The following is a 20609-nucleotide window of genomic DNA, read 5'->3' on the forward strand; positions in this document are numbered from 1 at the left end:
TTCACATTATTTTTTTCATACTCCAAAAATGATTTATGCATGAAAATATCTGTACATGACTAGACATTCAAGATATATTCATACATGATACTCATCTAAAATATCTGGAAATAAAGTATACTATGGGTGTTTATTTTAGATATTATATTGCATATTGATATTGGTATATTGATATGTGTATTGATATATTGAAGACTAATATAAAGCTAGTCACAGCGGTGATGCATATTTTCATTTATGTCACAAATGTGGGTGAGAGGGCTAATCCCCCTACTTTCTGTTTAGCACTTTGAGGACTGTGTAGTCCTCACTTTGGGTCAGTCCCTCATCCATTTATTCATAGGTGTTCTTAATTGGTGCAGATTTCAGCTATGTCCTACCAGCATTGCCTAAATCCTGTATGCTGACACAACAGATATATATTAAATATATATACACACAAACACACACACACTATATGGACAGAAATATTCGGACGCTTGACCATTACACCAACAGGGACTGTAACATTGTGTTCAAATACATATACTTTAATATGGAGTTGGTCCACCTTTTGCAGTGATAACAGCTTCCACTCTTCTTGGAAGACTTTCCACAAGATGTTGGAGTGTTTTTGTGGGATTTTGTGCCCATTCATTCTGTAGAGCATTTATGAGGTCAGATACTGATGTTGGACGAGAAGGCCTGGCTCACAATCTCCATTCCAGTTTATCCCAAAGGCGTTCAAATGGGTTGAGGTCAGGGCTCTGTGTGGACCAGTCAAGTTCTTCCACACTGAAATCATCAAACCATGTCTTTATAGTCCTTGTTTGTGCACTGGGACACAGTCATGTTGGAATAGAAAAGTGCCTTCCCCAAACTGTAACCACAAAGTGGAAAGCATAGCATTGTCCAAAATGGTATGCTGAAGCATTAAGATTGCCCTTCATTGGAGATAAGGGGCCTAGCCCAAACCCTGAAAACAGCCAAATACTATTATCCCTCCTCCACCAAACTTCACAGTTGGCATAATGCAGTCAGGCAGATAACGTTCTTCCAGCATCCGCCGAACCCAGACTCGCTCATCTGACTGCCAGAGAATCGTGATTCTTCAGTCCACAGACCCATTCCATTAAACTCCTACCGCACAGTTTCTGTGCTTACATTAATGCCAGTGGAATTTCAGAACTCTTCAGCTATGGAATCAGCAGAGTGTTGGTGACTTCTACACACCATGTGCCTTAGCAGTCGTTGATCCCGCTCTGTGATTTTACGTGGTCTTCTGCTTCGTGGCTGAGTTGTTGTTCCTAAACACTTCCACTTTCTAATAATATCACTTACAGTTGACCATGGAATATCCGGCAGAGATGAAATTTCACGAACTGTCTTATTACAAAGGTAGCATCTTATCACAGTACCACACATCCTATCACAGTATCGCACATCCTATCACAGTACCGCACATCCTATCACAGTACCGCACATCCTATCACAGTACCACGTATCCTATCACAGTACCACGTATCCTATCACAGTACCACACATCCTATCACAGTACCACGCTGAGCTCTTCACAACGACCCATTTTGCAAATGGAGACTGCATAGCTAGGTGCTTGATTCTATACGCCTCTAGCAATGGGTCCGATTGAAACACCTCAATTCAATAATTAACAGGTGCCAAATACTGTGTATATATGTAGCTTCAGAAGCCGGGCACTCTGATAATAACAAATGTACTTTGCCCTGTTGCCATCATTTACACTCCAATGCAACCATCAGAAGAGCTGTAAACAGATCCATTCGAGATGGCACTCAGGGAAACAGCACAGTCCAACATAAGCTGTTTATTCTAATCAACTCCGCTTCAGTTACCTATCCATAACTTTCCTCAGGGATGTGTTGGGTTTGTATGTTCTCCGTATGTTTGTGTGGGTTTCCCCTGCGTTCTCCAGATTCTTCCCACATTCCAGAACATAATGGTAGGTTGTGACAGGATGGACTTCTTATGCCACTCTGTCACATTGCTGGAGACCAGCTGGGTCTAACAACCGTCCCCTTTCTTTATCCCAAAGCTGTCCATCTACACACTATAAGGGGCACTCTGCTGCCACACTTGGAATCACTTCCTTCTGAGTAACGCTCGCTGCTAGTGTACCCCCTGCTGGTACATTTGGGCTGGTACACCTGACCTCTTCCTTCAGATCAGGGTTGCTGTGGATGGTTCCCCCTGGCATTTCACAATGTCCACAGCTGCAGGTAGCGGGCAGAGCGTTATTAGATGCTGGGTTCCAACCTCAGAACAGCCAGAGAACAGATTAGATGGGATCTAATCTGTAGGTCACAGAAATTACAGCAGGTAAGTAGGCATCAATGCAGGATCTTGAAGCAGATGTTTTATTGCTCAAGGGGACCTTATAAGGATAGTTAGACACTAGTTAGAGACACTAGTGGTTAGCCAGAAGTGCAGATTGTATGTAAACTTCAAATCTACAAAACAAAACAGGGGAAAGGTAACTATGGTGTAGTATTTCAGGGAGTATGGTCCCAAAAACCAAGGTGTATGCATATGTGTACCAAATATATACTTGAAAGCGTGCTCATCAATACAAGAAGCTGGGTTACTCCACTGCTATTATGTAGATACACTCCAGTCTTGTATGCTCATATAAAAAGGAGAGAAACCAAGTAGAGCAGTAATGACAAACGAGTAGAAACAGTATGAACCAGGCCACCTGGAACTGTGCGGACCAGAAATATGATAAAAAGCGCTTATCTGTAAAGTTTGCTTTATGCAGCTGAATCTCTCCTTTGCTCAGTTCACTCCATCAACAGGTTCAGGAAATAAAAATATAAAACAGAGCTTATCTGTATTCCAAGTACAATCCTTCTATCCTACAATCTCCACTTCAGTGGGCTCAGATGTCATAGGATTCTAATGATGGTAAACTAGAAATAGATGCCAAGAAGAGGGTACTGGTCTGTACTACCTTACCTCGACGCGTTTCATCTTAACAGGGCTTCATCAGGAGGATGTATATCCTGTCTAGCTGTTCTTTTAATTATAGCGGCAGGCGCAGCTATTTTGCGCATGCGCACGACTTATTGCACATGTGCGGCTCTTGTATTGATGCGTATACTTGCAGTTTCATTATTCAGTTAGTCCCCTATCTCTCTCAGGATAACGATCCTGCTGTGTATTCAGGCTAAAAAGATGTGTGGGTAACTTTCAAATGAAATTCTTCAGGCACTTTACTAAAATCCCAGGGTCCATGGCATCAGATACTGCAGAGAGGTCCAGGAGGATTAAGATACCATGGCTGTTTCAGTGCCATCATCTCATGAATCCTGACATCATAAATATTATGGCTTGACACACAGGTTTCCAGTTGGCTTGTCACTACTTTCTGAATAACCTTCCTTAGAAATGGAAGGTTTGATACCGATCTTCATTAATTCATTCAGTTTGGGTGTAATGAAGTTTTTTTATTTAGAGGTCTGACAATTGCTTCCTTTAGTTGTTCAGGTAAAATGCCTGTTTGGAGAGTGTTATAATATTTTGGCAAATACTGGACCAATTATATCAATACACCTTATTAGGTTTGTTGGGTGCTGATCACAAGTGGTAGGATGCAAACTTAGGCTACTTTCAGGTGGTGTCCTGCATCTAGGGAGTCAAAGGGACTAGATGGCCCATAATCACAAACTTGGAATTCTGGTACTCATTAGATAGCACTGTTGAGATCCCAGCCCAGATGTAGGACACCTTCAGCAAAGATTACAAAGTCATTGCACTGTCACGGGCACTAGGAGTCTTTACCCAGGGATCACCAGGTGATAGGCTTACCAGAGCAGTATAGGTGGTAATATGGTACTCTGGTAGCAGGGTGATCACGGAACAGGAAATAGCAGATGATGAGATGCTCAGGAAAGTCTATGACTAGCAGCACTGGCAATATGGAGGTAGTAATACACGAGGAACTGTATGGACAAAGGACACGTGAAGGTAGTCAGTGGTCTGCGGTAGCAAGTTGTACCACTGCTATAGTGAGGAGGAATGTCCAACAGAAACGAGGAGGTGATGAGAGTCAGCGGGCTGCGGATAGCAAGTTGTACCGCTGTCTGAGTGAAGGAATGGAATCCAAGTGGAGGTATCCGGGGAGTCAGTGGTCTGCGTTAGCAAGTTGTACCACTGCTATGAGAGAGGATACTGGAACAGGTGAAACTGTAAACAGGAGTCAGTGGTCTGCCACTAGCAAGTTGTACTACTGAATATATATGTGAGGAGGTGCACGGGGAGAGACTGCAACACAATATATACACGGGCACCTTGACTTTGATCCACAGTAATATGCACAATATAAATGTATAAATGACTGAACAACACTGCCAATATAGAAAGTCTCTTGAAGTAATCCGGCATGAGATAACACAGTCAATGATGGCAGTAGAGTCAGCAGATAGTACACTCCAGAGGAGAACCAACACAGTCAATGATGGCAATAGACTCAGCGGATAGTACACTCCAGAGGAGAACCAACACAGTCCAGCAAGGTATGCAATACACAGCACAGTCAATGGGAAGTATGCATACCGTGGTTCAGGAGAAGGCAGTCGGACAGGAGTGCAGAGATACCTGAAGGGCAGGAGGCCAGCAGGATACAAGTCCCTGGATGGGTGAAGCAGGGGTCTAGCAGGTGCAGCGCACAGGTAGGTAGACCAGCAGGGAACACAGGAAGGCGTGGAGAGCGGATCAGCAGTAGATGGATGAGTAGCGCTGAGAAGTAACAGCAGCGGGTCTCTGCGGGAACACGGAGGTAACCAATAGCAACCAGCAGGTGCAGTAACGATGGAACACCGGAGCAGAGTTGAACTGGAACAGATGATCACGGAGAGTAGCGGGTAGCAATAGTGGCAGCAGACTCAAGGAAACACGGTAGAGTAGACAAGGACTGAAGACTGAAGCGCACAGAGGCAGCGGATAGGAATCAGCTAAACAGTCACGATGAAACACAGACGGGTTGCAGGTTGAAGACTGTAGTGCACGGAGGCAGCGGATAGGAATCAGCCAAACAGTCACGATGATGAAACACAGACGAGTTGCAGGTTGAAGCCTGTAGTGCACGGAGGCAGCGGATAGGAATCAGCTGGCAGTCACAATCATGAACAGGTGAGTGGATGTGGTTGAAGCCTGTAATGCACGGAGGCAGCGGATAGGCATCAGCTAACAGTCCAAATGATACATGGTAGAGTTGAAGTGATTAGAAGACTGTAGTGCACGGAGGCAGCGGATAGGAATCAGCTCACAGTCACGATGATACAGTAGATGGTAGAAGTGGTATGGGAACCACAGTAGCAGAAGTGGTTTGGAAACCACAGAGGTAGAAGTGGTTTGGAAACCACAGGAATCAGCAGGGCTGAATAAACAAGGAAACACAGGAACACCTTCAGAGACTCATGGGGAATGAGACTCCAAGATCAGGCAACGTGGTGTTGACCACAGGTGCTTAATATAGGGAGGTTGCCTGATCTGCCAATTAAGTTAAAGGAACATACACTGGAGGTATAGAAAGGGCTGCGCATGCGCAGTCCCTCAGGATGGAGGACGGCCACGGTTCCTAAATGTCCGGGAAGAAGCACTCACAGTCCGGTGAGTGACAGTACCCCCCCTTTTAAAGGTGGGCACAGAACGCCTGGAACCGGGCTTGTCCGGATTTTTGGAATAAAACTTCTTCAGAAGGGCAGGAGCATTAAGATCTTCAGCTTTGATCCATGAACGCTCTTCAGGACCAAAGCCCTTCCAATGAACGAGGAAACGGAGGACTCCTCGCGAAATTTTTGCATCCAATACCTCAGTAATCTCGAAATCCTCCTCCTGATGAACTTGAACTGGCTGCGGTGCTGAGGAAGGAGTCGAGAAACGGTTGATGATGAGAGGTTTGAGCAAGGACACATGGAAGGCATTGGAGATCCGAAGATTCTTAGGAAGAAGAAGTTTAACACATACTGGATTGATAACTTGAATGATCCTATATGGACCAATAAAACGAGGGGCGAATTTCATAGATGGAACCTTCAAACGAATATTTTTGGTAGATAACCAGACACGATCTCCAATTTTTAGTGGTGGAATAGCCCGCCTCTTCTTATCTGCGAAAGACTTATATTTGTTAGATGTCTTCTTTAAACAGGTTTTGACCTGAGACCAGATATTTTTGAAGGTCTGACAAGCAGTTTCCACAGCAGGAACTTGGGTGGGCGGGAGGGCAGGAAATTCCGGAAAAGACGGATGGTGACCGTAGACCACAAAGAATGGAGTTTTGGATGATGACTCATGGTACATGTTGTTATGGGCGAATTCAGCCCAAGGGAGCAATTCTACCCAGTTGTCTTGGTTGGCTGAAGAGAACATCCTAATAAAAGTCTCAAGATCTTGATTGACTCGTTCCGTTTGTCCGTTAGATTGCGGATGGTAAGACGATGAGAGTGCTAATCGTATGCCCAAGGTTTTACAAAGGGCCCGCCAGAATCTGGAAACGAATTGTACTCCTCTATCTGACACAATCTCAGACGGACATCCATGGATGCGGAAGATTTCTTTAATGAAATGTTCAGCCAGAGTAGACGAGGAAGGTAAACCGGACAGAGGGACGAAATGAGCCATCTTCGAAAATCTGTCTACCACTACCCAAATAGTATTGTGATTCTTACTTGGTGGCAAATCAGTAACGAAATCCATACTAATATGGGTCCAAGGCTTGGACGGAATGGGTAGTGGTCGCAGCAACCCTGCTGGAGTTCTGCGGGAGGATTTGAACTGAGAACATAAATCACAGGAAGCAATAAACTCTTTGACGTCTCTCCTCATTGAAGGCCACCAGTAACTACGAGAGAGAATCTCAAAGGTCTTATGTTCACCGGCGTGTCCAGAAAAACGAGAGGCATGGAACCACGAAAGGATTTTCCTCCTCAGAGTAGGAGGCACGAGGGTCTTCCCAAATGGTAGCATTTTGGTGGATGAAGCAGCCAGAGAAATACATTTGGGGTCTAGAATAGCATGGTTGGGAACCTCTTCTACATCAGAGGACGTCACAAAAGCTCGAGATAGAGCGTCAGCTTTCTTGTTCTTAGCAGCTGGTTTGAAGGTTATAATTAATTCAAAACGGGAAAAGAAAAGAGACCATCTTGCTTGACGAGGGTTCAAGCATTGAGCAGATTGCAAATATGACAAGTTCTTATGATCCGTGAAGATCGTCACCGGATGGCGAGCTCCTTCCAACAAGTATCTCCATTCCTCTAATGCAGCTTTGATGGCCAGCAACTCCTTGTCCCCGATAGTATAGTTTTTCTCTGCGGGCAGAAGACCCCGAGAGTAGAAGGCACAAGGATGTAATTTTTGTTGCTCCGAGCGTTGGGAGAGAATAGCTCCTAAGCCCACATTAGAGGCATCTACTTCTAGGAAGAAGGGGAGTGTCACATCAGGTTGTCGCAGAATGGGAGCAGACGAGAAGGACTCTTTGAGGATTTGAAAGGCTTGGAGAGCCTCAGATGACCATTGCTTAGTATTAGCCCCTTTCCGAGTTAAGGCCACAATGGGAGATGCAATGGATGAGAAGTCTTGAATGAAGCGTCTATAGTAATTGGCAAAACCTAAAAAACGCTGGATGGCACGAAGAGTAGTTGGCTGAGGCCAATGTAGTACAGCATTTACTTTGTCTGGATCCATCTTCAGGCCAACTCCGGAAACTATATACCCCAAGAATGGAATCTGGGGTAACTCGAATGAACATTTTTCCAATTTACAGAACAATGAGTTTTTCCGTAGTCTGGAGAGGACCTCTGCCACATGTTGGTGATGAGAAGGCAGGTCCTGTGAGAAGATCAATATGTCGTCCAGGTAGACAACGACACATACATATAATAAGTCCCGAAAGATCTCATTGATGAAACCCTGGAAAACCGCGGGGGCATTACACAGCCCGAAGGGCATTACTAAATATTCGTAATGCCCATCTCTGGTGTTAAACGCGGTCTTCCATTCGTCACCGGAACGGATTCTAATTAAATTGTAGGCACCACGAAGATCCAACTTAGTAAATATCCGAGCTCCCTTGATGCGATCAAATAGCTCAGTGATCAGCGGAATGGGATACCGATTCTTGATAGTAATGGCGTTGAGTCCACGAAAATCTATACAAGGGCGTAATGATCCATCCTTCTTTTTGACGAAGAAGAACCCAGCTCCAGCGGGAGAGGTGGAAGGTCGAATGAACCCACGCTGGAGATTCTCCTGTATGTACTCAGATGTGGCTTGAGTTTCAGGTAACGAGAGAGGATAGACCCGACCCCTGGGAGGAGTCTTGCCAGGTAGAAGGTCGATCGGACAATCCCAAGAACGATGAGGAGGAAGACGTTCAGACTGAGCTTTATCAAACACATCGGCAAATGAAGCATACTGAGGAGGGAGTCCCGGGGAGGAAGATGAGATGGAAGATTGCTGTACTTTAAGAGGAATAACTTGAGAGAGACAACGATGGTGACATTCAGGCCCCCAAGACGTAACTTGAGGGGTGCGCCAGTCAATCTGGGGAGAGTGACATTGAAGCCATGGAAGGCCTAAGACAATCGGACTTGTCGTAACAGGAAGAATTAAAAACGAAATTTCTTCATGGTGTAGTACACCAATCTGAAGGGTTACTGGAGACGTACTCTGGGTGATGAGACCATTGATGAGACGTGATCCATCTATAGCCGTCACAGTAATGGGTGTTTTTAAAGTGATCACTGGTAGGGACCATTGATTCACTAGTGATTTAGAAATGAAATTTCCTGCTGCTCCGGAATCAATCAATGCCTGTGACTCAAAGGATTTGGTAGCAAAGGAAATCGTAACATCGAAAGCGCAGACTTTAGATTTCATAGACAATGGAGAGGACTCCAGGGACCCTAACTTCACCTCTCCAGAACTAGTTAGGGCCTGGCATTTCCCGATTTCTTAGGGCAAGAACTGAGCATATGTGTGGAATCAGCACAATAGATACAGAGTCTATTCTTTACTCTTCGTTTCCTCTCTTCTAAAGATAATTTGGAACGTCCTATCTCCATGGGAATCACAGAAGGTGAAACTGGACGAAATTGAGGGTTTAAACGAAGAGGTGCTTTAGCAGAAGTTGTTTTCTCAGATTCTCTTTCACGAAATCTCATGTCTACACGATGGCAAAGAGAGATCAAATCTTCTAGTGACGAAGGAAGCTCTTGGGTAGTCAGTGCATCTTTAATTTTATCGGAGAGCCCCTGCCAGAAGGCGGCAACTAATGCTTCAGTGTTCCACTGAAGTTCAGAGGCTAAGATCCTAAATTGAATGACATACTGTCCTACTGTATGGGAGCCTTGTCGCAAACGAAGAATGCTGGAAGCAGCGGAGGTCACACGACCTGGTTCATCGAACACACTTCGAAACGTGGAAATGAATTTGGCACTATCTTGTAGAATTGGATCGTTTCTTTCCCACAGAGGGGAGGCCCAAGCCAGGGCTTGTCCAGAAAACAATGAGATAAGATAGGCCACTCTGGAACGATGGGTAGAAAAATTTTGAGGTTGGAGTTCAAAATGGACTGAACATTGGTTAAGGAAACCTCTACAAGTTTTGGGGTCCCCGTCATATTTTGACGGAGTAGGCAGGTGAAGCGTAGGAGCTGTAGACACCTGGGATGGCACTGGGGAAACGGAGGAAAGCACAGGAGCTTCAATACTAGCTGTAACAGTCTGTCCAGATGTTCCTTGGGAGGTTAACGATTGGTAACATTGAAGTAACAGCTGTTGGCGAGCATCCTGTTGCTCCACACGGCTGACCAGATGCTGCAGCATCTCTTTAGCAGTAGGTTCCGTATCTGGGTCTGTCATGGCCTGATCTTACTGTCACGGGCACTAGGAGTCTTTACCCAGGGATCACCAGGTGATAGGCTTACCAGAGCAGTATAGGTGGTAATATGGTACTCTGGTAGCAGGGTGATCACGGAACAGGAAATAGCAGATGATGAGATGCTCAGGAAAGTCTATGACTAGCAGCACTGGCAATATGGAGGTAGTAATACACGAGGAACTGTATGGACAAAGGACACGTGAAGGTAGTCAGTGGTCTGCGGTAGCAAGTTGTACCACTGCTATAGTGAGGAGGAATGTCCAACAGAAACGAGGAGGTGATGAGAGTCAGCGGGCTGCGGATAGCAAGTTGTACCGCTGTCTGAGTGAAGGAATGGAATCCAAGTGGAGGTATCCGGGGAGTCAGTGGTCTGCGTTAGCAAGTTGTACCACTGCTATGAGAGAGGATACTGGAACAGGTGAAACTGTAAACAGGAGTCAGTGGTCTGCCACTAGCAAGTTGTACTACTGAATATATATGTGAGGAGGTGCACGGGGAGAGACTGCAACACAATATATACACGGGCACCTTGACTTTGATCCACAGTAATATGCACAATATAAATGTATAAATGACTGAACAACACTGCCAATATAGAAAGTCTCTTGAAGTAATCCGGCATGAGATAACACAGTCAATGATGGCAGTAGAGTCAGCAGATAGTACACTCCAGAGGAGAACCAACACAGTCAATGATGGCAATAGACTCAGCGGATAGTACACTCCAGAGGAGAACCAACACAGTCCAGCAAGGTATGCAATACACAGCACAGTCAATGGGAAGTATGCATACCGTGGTTCAGGAGAAGGCAGTCGGACAGGAGTGCAGAGATACCTGAAGGGCAGGAGGCCAGCAGGATACAAGTCCCTGGATGGGTGAAGCAGGGGTCTAGCAGGTGCAGCGCACAGGTAGGTAGACCAGCAGGGAACACAGGAAGGCGTGGAGAGCGGATCAGCAGTAGATGGATGAGTAGCGCTGAGAAGTAACAGCAGCGGGTCTCTGCGGGAACACGGAGGTAACCAATAGCAACCAGCAGGTGCAGTAACGATGGAACACCGGAGCAGAGTTGAACTGGAACAGATGATCACGGAGAGTAGCGGGTAGCAATAGTGGCAGCAGACTCAAGGAAACACGGTAGAGTAGACAAGGACTGAAGACTGAAGCGCACAGAGGCAGCGGATAGGAATCAGCTAAACAGTCACGATGAAACACAGACGGGTTGCAGGTTGAAGACTGTAGTGCACGGAGGCAGCGGATAGGAATCAGCCAAACAGTCACGATGATGAAACACAGACGAGTTGCAGGTTGAAGCCTGTAGTGCACGGAGGCAGCGGATAGGAATCAGCTGGCAGTCACAATCATGAACAGGTGAGTGGATGTGGTTGAAGCCTGTAATGCACGGAGGCAGCGGATAGGCATCAGCTAACAGTCCAAATGATACATGGTAGAGTTGAAGTGATTAGAAGACTGTAGTGCACGGAGGCAGCGGATAGGAATCAGCTCACAGTCACGATGATACAGTAGATGGTAGAAGTGGTATGGGAACCACAGTAGCAGAAGTGGTTTGGAAACCACAGAGGTAGAAGTGGTTTGGAAACCACAGGAATCAGCAGGGCTGAATAAACAAGGAAACACAGGAACACCTTCAGAGACTCATGGGGAATGAGACTCCAAGATCAGGCAACGTGGTGTTGACCACAGGTGCTTAATATAGGGAGGTTGCCTGATCTGCCAATTAAGTTAAAGGAACATACACTGGAGGTATAGAAAGGGCTGCGCATGCGCAGTCCCTCAGGATGGAGGACGGCCACGGTTCCTAAATGTCCGGGAAGAAGCACTCACAGTCCGGTGAGTGACATGCACCTTGGCTGGGAGAGGGTTGCATGAGGCTGCACACATCCTGCTCTCTAAAGCTTCTTCACTGTACGGAAAAGCTGAGCTGGTCTGTTCGCTCCAATAATCTGAACTCTGACTTCTTACAGGCGAGTGGACTGTTATTCTTCAGTGTGCTTGATGTCAGTCTTCCATCATCTTTCAAGCCTGCGATCCCACTTCTTCAGCACTCCAATACTGTTGTCAAACTTAGGTGCTTGGTAGTGTGGTACGTGGGATCATGATAGTGTCCATTGTAGCCATCATATTCCTATAGTAGCAGACAAGAGAACATGGATCCTCACAGGAACCCATTACACCATCCAGATTTGCTGTAAGAGCCTCTGAAGTAACATCCGTCATTGGGTGTTATCTGGTCATCTTCATGGGCAAGTTTCTACTTTGAGGGGTTATGACTGTGAACTAAATGAGGTGGTGGTCCGACCAAGTAACTGGGGATATCATTAGGTCAGAGACTTCTAATCCACTCTGGAAAACTAGACCAATTAACTTTTCACAATGAGTACGCTACGCCTTAGATATCTCCAATACATTGCCCCAATTCATTACTTGACAGTTGTCTGGATAAAAAAAAGACACAATCAACTCTACACGCTATTTTAAAGTTGGACCTATCTTTATGCTAAATGCACAAAACTGCCACACATCTCACCTCAGTGTTTCGAGTTGTAAACTTTACAACCCTAATTTCGTATTACATGGATAATCATAGAGTTGTTTTTATTTAACAATAAAATATTTGTATAACACAGTAATATGGGTTTTCTGGTAGATAACATTTGTACACTGTCAACGCAGAAGGCATGGAAATTGTATCATACTATTAACATAACACTGCACGCAGGTAGAAAACAGTGTCATATTGTACTGCTCTGTATTGTAGACGCTGGTTTGTGAATGAATCATAAATGGAACTTAACACACTGTGATATAGTACTACATTATACTATGCATCCTGAGCAAAGATGCCTCATACACAAAACATAACACTACACAGGTAGATGTATAAGACTTAGCTGTCAGATACAGGTCTGGAAAATGCGTCATGTACAACTCCAATCTTGTGCTACATTTAGATACTGGTGAATGGATGTCTGATATGCGTAACCCTCGTACCTCTCTGTCTGTATTACTCAGTATTGTTTTCTTGCTGTTTGTTCCCAATTGTAAAGCACTACGTAATGTACTGGCGCTAACTGATGATGATGATAACGCTACACTTTGTTAGACGACACCAGCTTCTCCGGCTCCATCCAGTTCTAAGTCATGTAGCAGAGAAGAGCGGTGAGTGCAGAAGTGTTCATCCCTTTATGTGGTTTTCTTTAGATTACATCATGGATGAAAAGTACACAGATTACTTCAAGCAGAGGATTCCCTTTGGATTTAGACGTTTAATAAAAAGTGAAACAAGGGTTTGGTGTATTTTATTTTAATAAAACAGTTTGTAAAAATGTGCCTGTTCTATTTGTATTGGGTATGTACAAGTTCCGCTCACTGTCAGTAACCAGCACAGTCCACATCACTGGAGCTGGTTCCTCATTTAAGCAGTGGCCGCAATGTCCCTTTTATTTTTAATGGAGTTTCATATAGTGGGAAATCCAGTGGGACGACATCTGAAGGTAGAAAACAGCAACTTATGTAACAACAAAATGAAGACTTGAAGCACTGGACACCTGGGAGACGTTAAGTCATGAATGGTAGTGCAAAGAACATGGTTCATTTTAGACTTACTAAATCTGTAGTCAAGGGATGGGAGGGACATTGGAGATATGAGAACATTTTATAAAAGTAGTTATCCAGATTCAGACAATCACAATTCCCCAATTTCTGACCTGATCTCTCCATGAAACAAATGGGGGGCATGAAATGTATCGTACTGCAGCTCACGATTAGTCATCGGTCAGGTTTGTAACAGACTGGCCCAGGCCCGTTCTGCCTGTGTATTCAGATGACCACTGGGACTCCCAAGGAATGGTCATAGTCAGACTTGTTATTTCCCAGCAGTCACCTGGAGTATAGGATTCAGCAGTCAGCTATTGTTCTTTTACAGGGCCAGGTCTGATGTTTTATTGTGGGCCAGTCACTTCCTGTAGACAACAGCAGGGGTTAGGGGGGACTCATCCTGGCCGTGAGACGTGACTACTCTCATGTACAGCCCCTCACTGAACTCTACCAATCAGGGGGAACCTTTCTCTAAGTCCACCCTTTACAGGATGCAGAGGAGCTCCAGGTATGTGTGTGGCATTGCTTCTTAAAGCTACTGATGTTGGAGTCTCGACTTCTGCAAGTGTTGAGGATTGTGCCAGGGAGTATCGTGACTACTGGGTTATAAGCTTTTCTTGGGATTGCAGACTTGATTGCTCTCCTTGGCTTATTCTATAATCGTGGACTTGCAGACTTGCTGTGTGTGCTGAACAGTAACTTCATCAGACTACCGTGGTCCTACTCAATCATATCGCATCCCAATCAGTTGGGTATTAATCACAGTGTGTGAAAGTTCTGTGGGATCTAGGGGTAAGGTGGTGTTTATTGGGACCTGTTGGTTTGGTTTATATTCAAATGTTCTTATCCTCTTGCTGATTTAGAAAACTTGTACTGGGCAAATCTCTAATCAAGATATTGTTGTATCTTTCTCTGTCTCCTGTCTGCATGACTTCACCCAGAAGTCCAGGGGTACGACCCGTGAGGTTAGGTTCTAACAACCCCGGTCTTCTCTGAAGGAACTAGATCACACCAGAGAGGTGGGAGACTCCAAAACTGGACAACCACTTTCATAAAATTCTTATTTTTTGTAATAATTGAAGCTAAGGCTGAAGGACCACAAAAAAATTAGCGAACAATGGGGAGAAGACAACCTGCTAATCTTGCTCGTAGCTTGTACACAGGGATAGCCAAGATCAATCATATTTACATTCACCTGAAGGAGGTAGAGAAGATTGCTGCTAGAGTGTGGTACATGAAGAGTCATACAACAGGACATTTCAGTGCGTAATTCCACTTGTAATCATTTTGCAGACCACCCACTGATACCACAATTTAGAATGTTTATCACAATTCAGAACGGGCACATGAACCGGCCATGCAATACTCCATATTCACAATGTGCAAACAAACAGGAAAGGGTTATATTGTAAATCAGATGTACGTGAATCTGTCACAGTGCATTAGACTGCTGTCTCTGAGCCAGCAGACATGGTAGAGTGTTTTTAATCATGCTGTCTATTAGCTGGCCTTGGGTTTCACTCTGTCCTCCAGAGTGGCCGTGGGTCTTCTGGTGACGCTTGTAGTTGTCCCAGTGTCCTGTAGTGTAGTGGCACCGCGCACAGCGGAAAGGTTTTTCTCCGGTGTGTCGCAGCATGTGGCGCTTAAGGTTCATACTCTGGTTGCAACTATAGTTGCATAAACCACAATGAAAGGGTTTGTCACCAGAGTGAATTCGACCGTGCCTCTTCAAGTTGGCAAGGTTACCACAAGCATAGTCACACAGTTGGCACTTATAGGGTTTCTCACCGGTATGCACCCTTTGGTGTCGCTTTAGGTTGTCGTAGTGAGCAGAAGCGTAGGAACACAGCTGGCACTTATAGGGCTTCTCACCACTGTGGGTCTTCATGTGACGAGACAAGTGGTTTGGGTAGTGGGTTACAAATGAGCAAAGGACACAAGAAAAGCCTTTGCCGGGACTTCCAGAAAGTGGAGGAGCATTACATCGAGAGCAGTATTGTCCTTCAATCACACCATCGTCCACATCCTCATCCTGGGGGTACCCTTCATCTAAGACCATGCCACAGGAGCGACAAGTGAACGGGAAGAGCAGCTCTGGTAGACCATCGTCAGTGGGAGCTGGAAGTGCAGGTGGTGAGGGAGCTGGAAGTGCAGGTGGTGAGGGAGCTGGAAGTGCAGGTGGTGAGGGGGCTGGAAGTGCAGGTGGTGAGGGGGCTGGAAGTGCAGGAGGTGAGGGAGCACAACTCATACGAGTACAAGATGGCAAGAAGGCTTCAAGGTCATTGGAGGTCACTGGAAGTGCCAGGACTGCAACAGAAGCATCTGTATTAAAAAGCAAATAAAGCATTAAATAAGCAGATAATGCGATCTCGGTTTCTGGGGAGGCAGAAATCATTACACATCATTTTCATTTAAAAAATACAGTATGTATAAATAGAGGATACAGTTATCTCCACCGCCCCTCACTCCCGGCCTCACTCTCGCCGGCCCTCGCACCCGGCCTGACGCTCGCCGTCCCTCACTCCCGGCCTCATGCTCTCCATCCATCGCGCTCGGCCTCACGCTCGCCGGCCCTTGCGCCCGGCATCACGCTCGCTGTCTTCCCTGACTAACTTTACGCTTATTCAGGCCCCGTACACTCTCTCCCCAGGCTAGCAATCTGCTTGGTAACTCCTCAAACTTACCGTTTCCCCAAGTTCTCATTCTCGATTGCTTGATGTACAGAATATATTATTTGAACTATACTAAATCTTATTAAGATACATATATAGAGATAATAGTGTAAGGATAATAGAACGATAGTTAGCATAGGGAATATAAGGTGGTGAACATGGGGTTAATTTCACATTGATATTGTTATACTATACTGTGAAATAAATGTATGCACTGTAAGTGCAAGGTTTTCTGTGTTAACAGTAAAACACTTTAATTTGAATATTTCTACATTGTGAGTATTGGTTATTAATAACGGTTATATGCATACGCTAAGATATATCGCTGAGATACAGTAGTTATTGTATGAGTAATTCTGTGAGGCTTTAGTTATACTTAGCGTGGTGAAGGTATCGAATAAGGCGACGTTAAAGAAAAGTCTATAAAAGTGTGAGTGAATAACAAGTGTATTTAGGAACAGAATTTGAAGATAGCGTGCGCAATTATGGCGGAACTGTGGGATCTTTTTCAAATACTGAGCAAAAGTAATTATTAAGATGATCTGCTTTTACCTTTTCTCCAGCAACAATTTAGTAAACCACACTGGCTTCCTTTTCCTTGTACATTTTTCCATCTCTACAAAGTCAGCCTTCCTAAAATCTAACACCTTTGTATTTGTGTGGTATGAGTCGGTCTCTGTCTTTATACTAAACCATACTGCTTGATGGTCGCTGGATCCTAGGCTCTCACCCACATTTACATCAGATATTCTGTCACCATTTGGAAGAAATAAGTCTAATATTGCGTCTTTATGAATCGACTCTCTCACCATGTGCTTGAGGGATGCTCCTTGCAAGGAATTCTGAATGTCCCTACTTCTAGGGGAACTAGCAGAACTAGCATCTCCTACTCCTAGCTATGTTCATCTCTCTGCCCATGTTTATTTTGATCTGCATTGTCTTCTGTTGCTGTGGATATGTTCCCTGTACGATTTAACCTGCAGAAACAATACCACTTGGTTGGGGGCAATAGATTGTTTAATTTCTGTTTAGTTCACTGCCCCCCTCTGTAGTTTAACTAGTTCCTGATGAAGCGTCCAAACTGCTCCCTTAATATTCTGGTTTCCCTTGAAGATGAGTGAAAGCCATCACTTTTGTATAGTCCCCTATCTTGCCAGATGACATGACTGTGGTCTTTTAATCCAAATCTCTCCTCATAACACCACTTCTTTAGCCTCACATTGACGTTTTTGATGCAGTGAGTTCTGTCCTCACCTCTGTGTACTGGTAACACTGCTGAGAGTTACAGCAGTCCCTAACTTTATAAATTCATCTTTTTACGGCCATGACTTTAACATTAGCCAGGTCATTTCTCCTGGCTAATGCTGGACAAATGACACATCAATGTCTCCCCCAGCTAGCTTTCCACTTTATCACTGCTCACTCACCATCTCTCCAAACTAGCAGTGGAACAGTGTCCATGTCTGATAGCCTCTACGTCACCCTGCAGTACGTTGGGCTATGGGTCTAGATCACCCTGCAGTGGGAGGTACAGACTCCATGTCTCCATACTGTCTATATCACCATGCAGTGGGAGGAATATACTCCATATCTCCATACTGTCTATATCGCCCTGCAGTGGGAGGAATATACTCCATGTCTCCATACTGTCTATATCACCCTGCAGTGGGAGGAATATACGCCATGTCTCCATACTGTCTATATCGCCCTGCAGTGGGAGGAATATACTCCATGTCTCCATACTGTCTATATCGCCCTGCAGTGGGAGGAATATACTCCATGTCTCCATACTGTCTATATCGCCCTGCAGTGGGAGGAATATACTCCATGTCTCCATACTGTCTATATCGCCCTGCAGTGGGAGGAATATACTCCATGTCTCCATACTGTCTATATCGCCCTGCAGTGGGAGGAATATACTCCATGTCTCCATACTGTCTATATCACCCTGCAGTGGGAGGAATATACTCCATGTCTCCATACTGTCTATATCACCCTGCAGTGGGAGGAATATACTCCATGTCTCCATACTGTCTATATCACCCTGCAGTGGGAGGAATATACTCCATGTCTCCATACTGTCTATATCACCCTGCAGTGGGAGGAATATACTCCATATCTCCATACTGTCTATATCGCCCTGCAGTGGGAGGAATATACTCCATATCTCCATACTGTCTATATCGCCATGCAGTGGGAGGAATATACTCCATGTCTCCATACTGTCTATATCGCCCTGCAGTGGGAGGAATATACTCCATGTCTCCATACTGTCTATATCGCCCTGCAGTGGGAGGAATATACGCCATGTCTCCATACTGTCTATATCGCCCTGCAGTGGGAGGAATATACTCCATGTCTCCATACTGTCTATATCGCCCTGCAGTGGGAGGAATATACTCCATGTCTCCATACTGTCTATATCGCCCTGCAGTGGGAGGAATATACTCCATGTCTCCATACTGTCTATATCACCCTGCAGTGGGAGGAATATACTCCATGTCTCCATACTGTCTATATCACCCTGCAGTGGGAGGAATATACTCCATGTCTCCATACTGTCTATATCACCCTGCAGTGGGAGGAATATACTCCATGTCTCCATACTGTCTATATCGCCCTGCAGTGGGAGGAATATACTCCATATCTCCATACTGTCTATATCGCCCTGCAGTGGGAGGAATATACTCCATATCTCCATACTGTCTATATCGCCATGCAGTGGGAGGAATATACTCCATATCTCCATACTGTCTATATCGCCCTGCAGTGGGAGGAATATACTCCATGTCTCCATACTGTCTATATCGCCCTGCAGTGGGAGGAATATACGCCATGTCTCCATACTGTCTATATCGCCCTGCAGTGGGAGGAATATACTCCATGTCTCCATACTGTCTATATCGCCCTGCAGTGGGAGGAATATACTCCATGTCTCCATACTGTCTATATCGCCCTGCAGTGGGAGGAATATACTCCATGTCTCCATACTGTCTATATCGCCCTGCAGTGGGAGGAATATACTCCATGTCTCCATACTGTCTATATCACCCTGCAGTGGGAGGAATATACTCCATGTCTCCATACTGTCTATATCACCCTGCAGTGGGAGGAATATACTCCATGTCTCCATACTGTCTATATCACCCTGCAGTGGGAGGAATATACTCCATATCTCCATACTGTCTATATCGCCCTGCAGTGGGAGGGATATATTTCATATCTCCATACTGTCTATATCGCCCTGCAGTGGGAGGAATATACTCCATGTCTCCATACTGTCTATATCACCCTGCAGTGGGAGTGACAGTGTCCACGTCTCAGCCTCTATGTTGTCCTGCTGTGGGAGTGTCTCCATACCTCAATACTGTCTGTCTCACCCTGCAATGGGCGGGGAAGTCTCCTTAGCTCCCCACTGTCTATGTCACCCATGTATGATGAAGGTATGCTAGATAAAACAGGAGTGGAATGGAAGTTTGACAACTGACCTTTGGACAGGCTGCTGCCTTCCTCTCTCTCCTCTTCTCCATCTTCTTCTTCTTTCACCTCTCGCCTCCTCTGACAATGAGCCAGAAGATGGCGTTTCAGGTTCCGGCTCTGATTGCAGCGGTACGAGCACAGGTTACACGCATACGGTTTCTCCTGGGTGTGGACCCGTTGATGTCTTTTCAGATTTCCAGGACTGCTGCAGGAGAAGCTGCAGTGGTCACAGCGGAATGGCTTCTCCCCAGTGTGAGTGCGCAGATGACGCTTGAGGTTCACTAACTGCGCGGATGCATAGAGGCAATGGGGGCAGCAGAACGGCTTCTCCCCATTGTGGGTCTTCATGTGACGCTTGAGGTGGCTGGAGTAGTAGGTAGAGAACGGACACAGCCGGCAGGGATAGAGCAGCCTCTCCTTCTGTACCTCCGCGGTGAGGGATGGTGGAGACAGGTGGAGAGGATCCTCAGATATTGGACATCGGTGAGGAAGGTACAGACAGTGGCCGCTCTCACACTCTTCACATGGAGAAGGCAGGTTTCCCACCTCCTCAGGATCACTGTCAGCACTAAGAGGCCGATATCCCGAATATTCATCCTCACTCAGAGAGTAACAGGGAATCTCCATCTTACATACCACAGAATCTGCAGAGACGACACAAAGTGACACCAGAGAGCGTAAGGAACATTTATTTTCCAACTGGACAATTTGTTCTTTTGGGTACAAAATGGTTTAGGTCTCACTCCTGTCAATGTATTACGAGATAAAGGTAGTTAAGCTTTAATCACTTGCTGAACCAAATATCATTACAACAGGAGAGGCTGTGTGTGCTGCATGAATTGCACATTTCACAAGCTGCTGGGGATATATTGTATAATAATGCTACTAACCAAATATACTACAGGGCCTGACAAAAGCCTTGGTCCCAAAAAAAAATGACC

At 45.4% G+C, this 20609-nt stretch overlaps 1 protein-coding gene across 1 annotated transcript in view; it reads right to left on the bottom strand.

Annotated features, from left to right (window-relative positions):
* Positions 1 to 13202: 13202 nt before the first annotated feature.
* LOC142143279 (zinc finger protein 513-like) overlaps positions 13203 to 20609 on the bottom strand; it is a 31527-nt gene continuing 24120 nt past the window's right edge. Inside the window, exons 3-4 of the mRNA XM_075200988.1 lie at positions 19677 to 20312; positions 13203 to 15838 (exon numbers count right to left, since the gene is read on the bottom strand). Coding sequence (XP_075057089.1) covers positions 14949 to 15838; positions 19677 to 20312 — 1526 coding nt within the window. The 3' untranslated portion in view covers positions 13203 to 14948. The remainder of the gene's footprint in view (positions 15839 to 19676; positions 20313 to 20609) is intronic.

Source organism: Mixophyes fleayi, chromosome 3 (genome assembly GCF_038048845.1).
Source record: "Mixophyes fleayi isolate aMixFle1 chromosome 3, aMixFle1.hap1, whole genome shotgun sequence".
Taxonomy (NCBI): Eukaryota; Metazoa; Chordata; class Amphibia; order Anura; family Limnodynastidae; genus Mixophyes; species Mixophyes fleayi.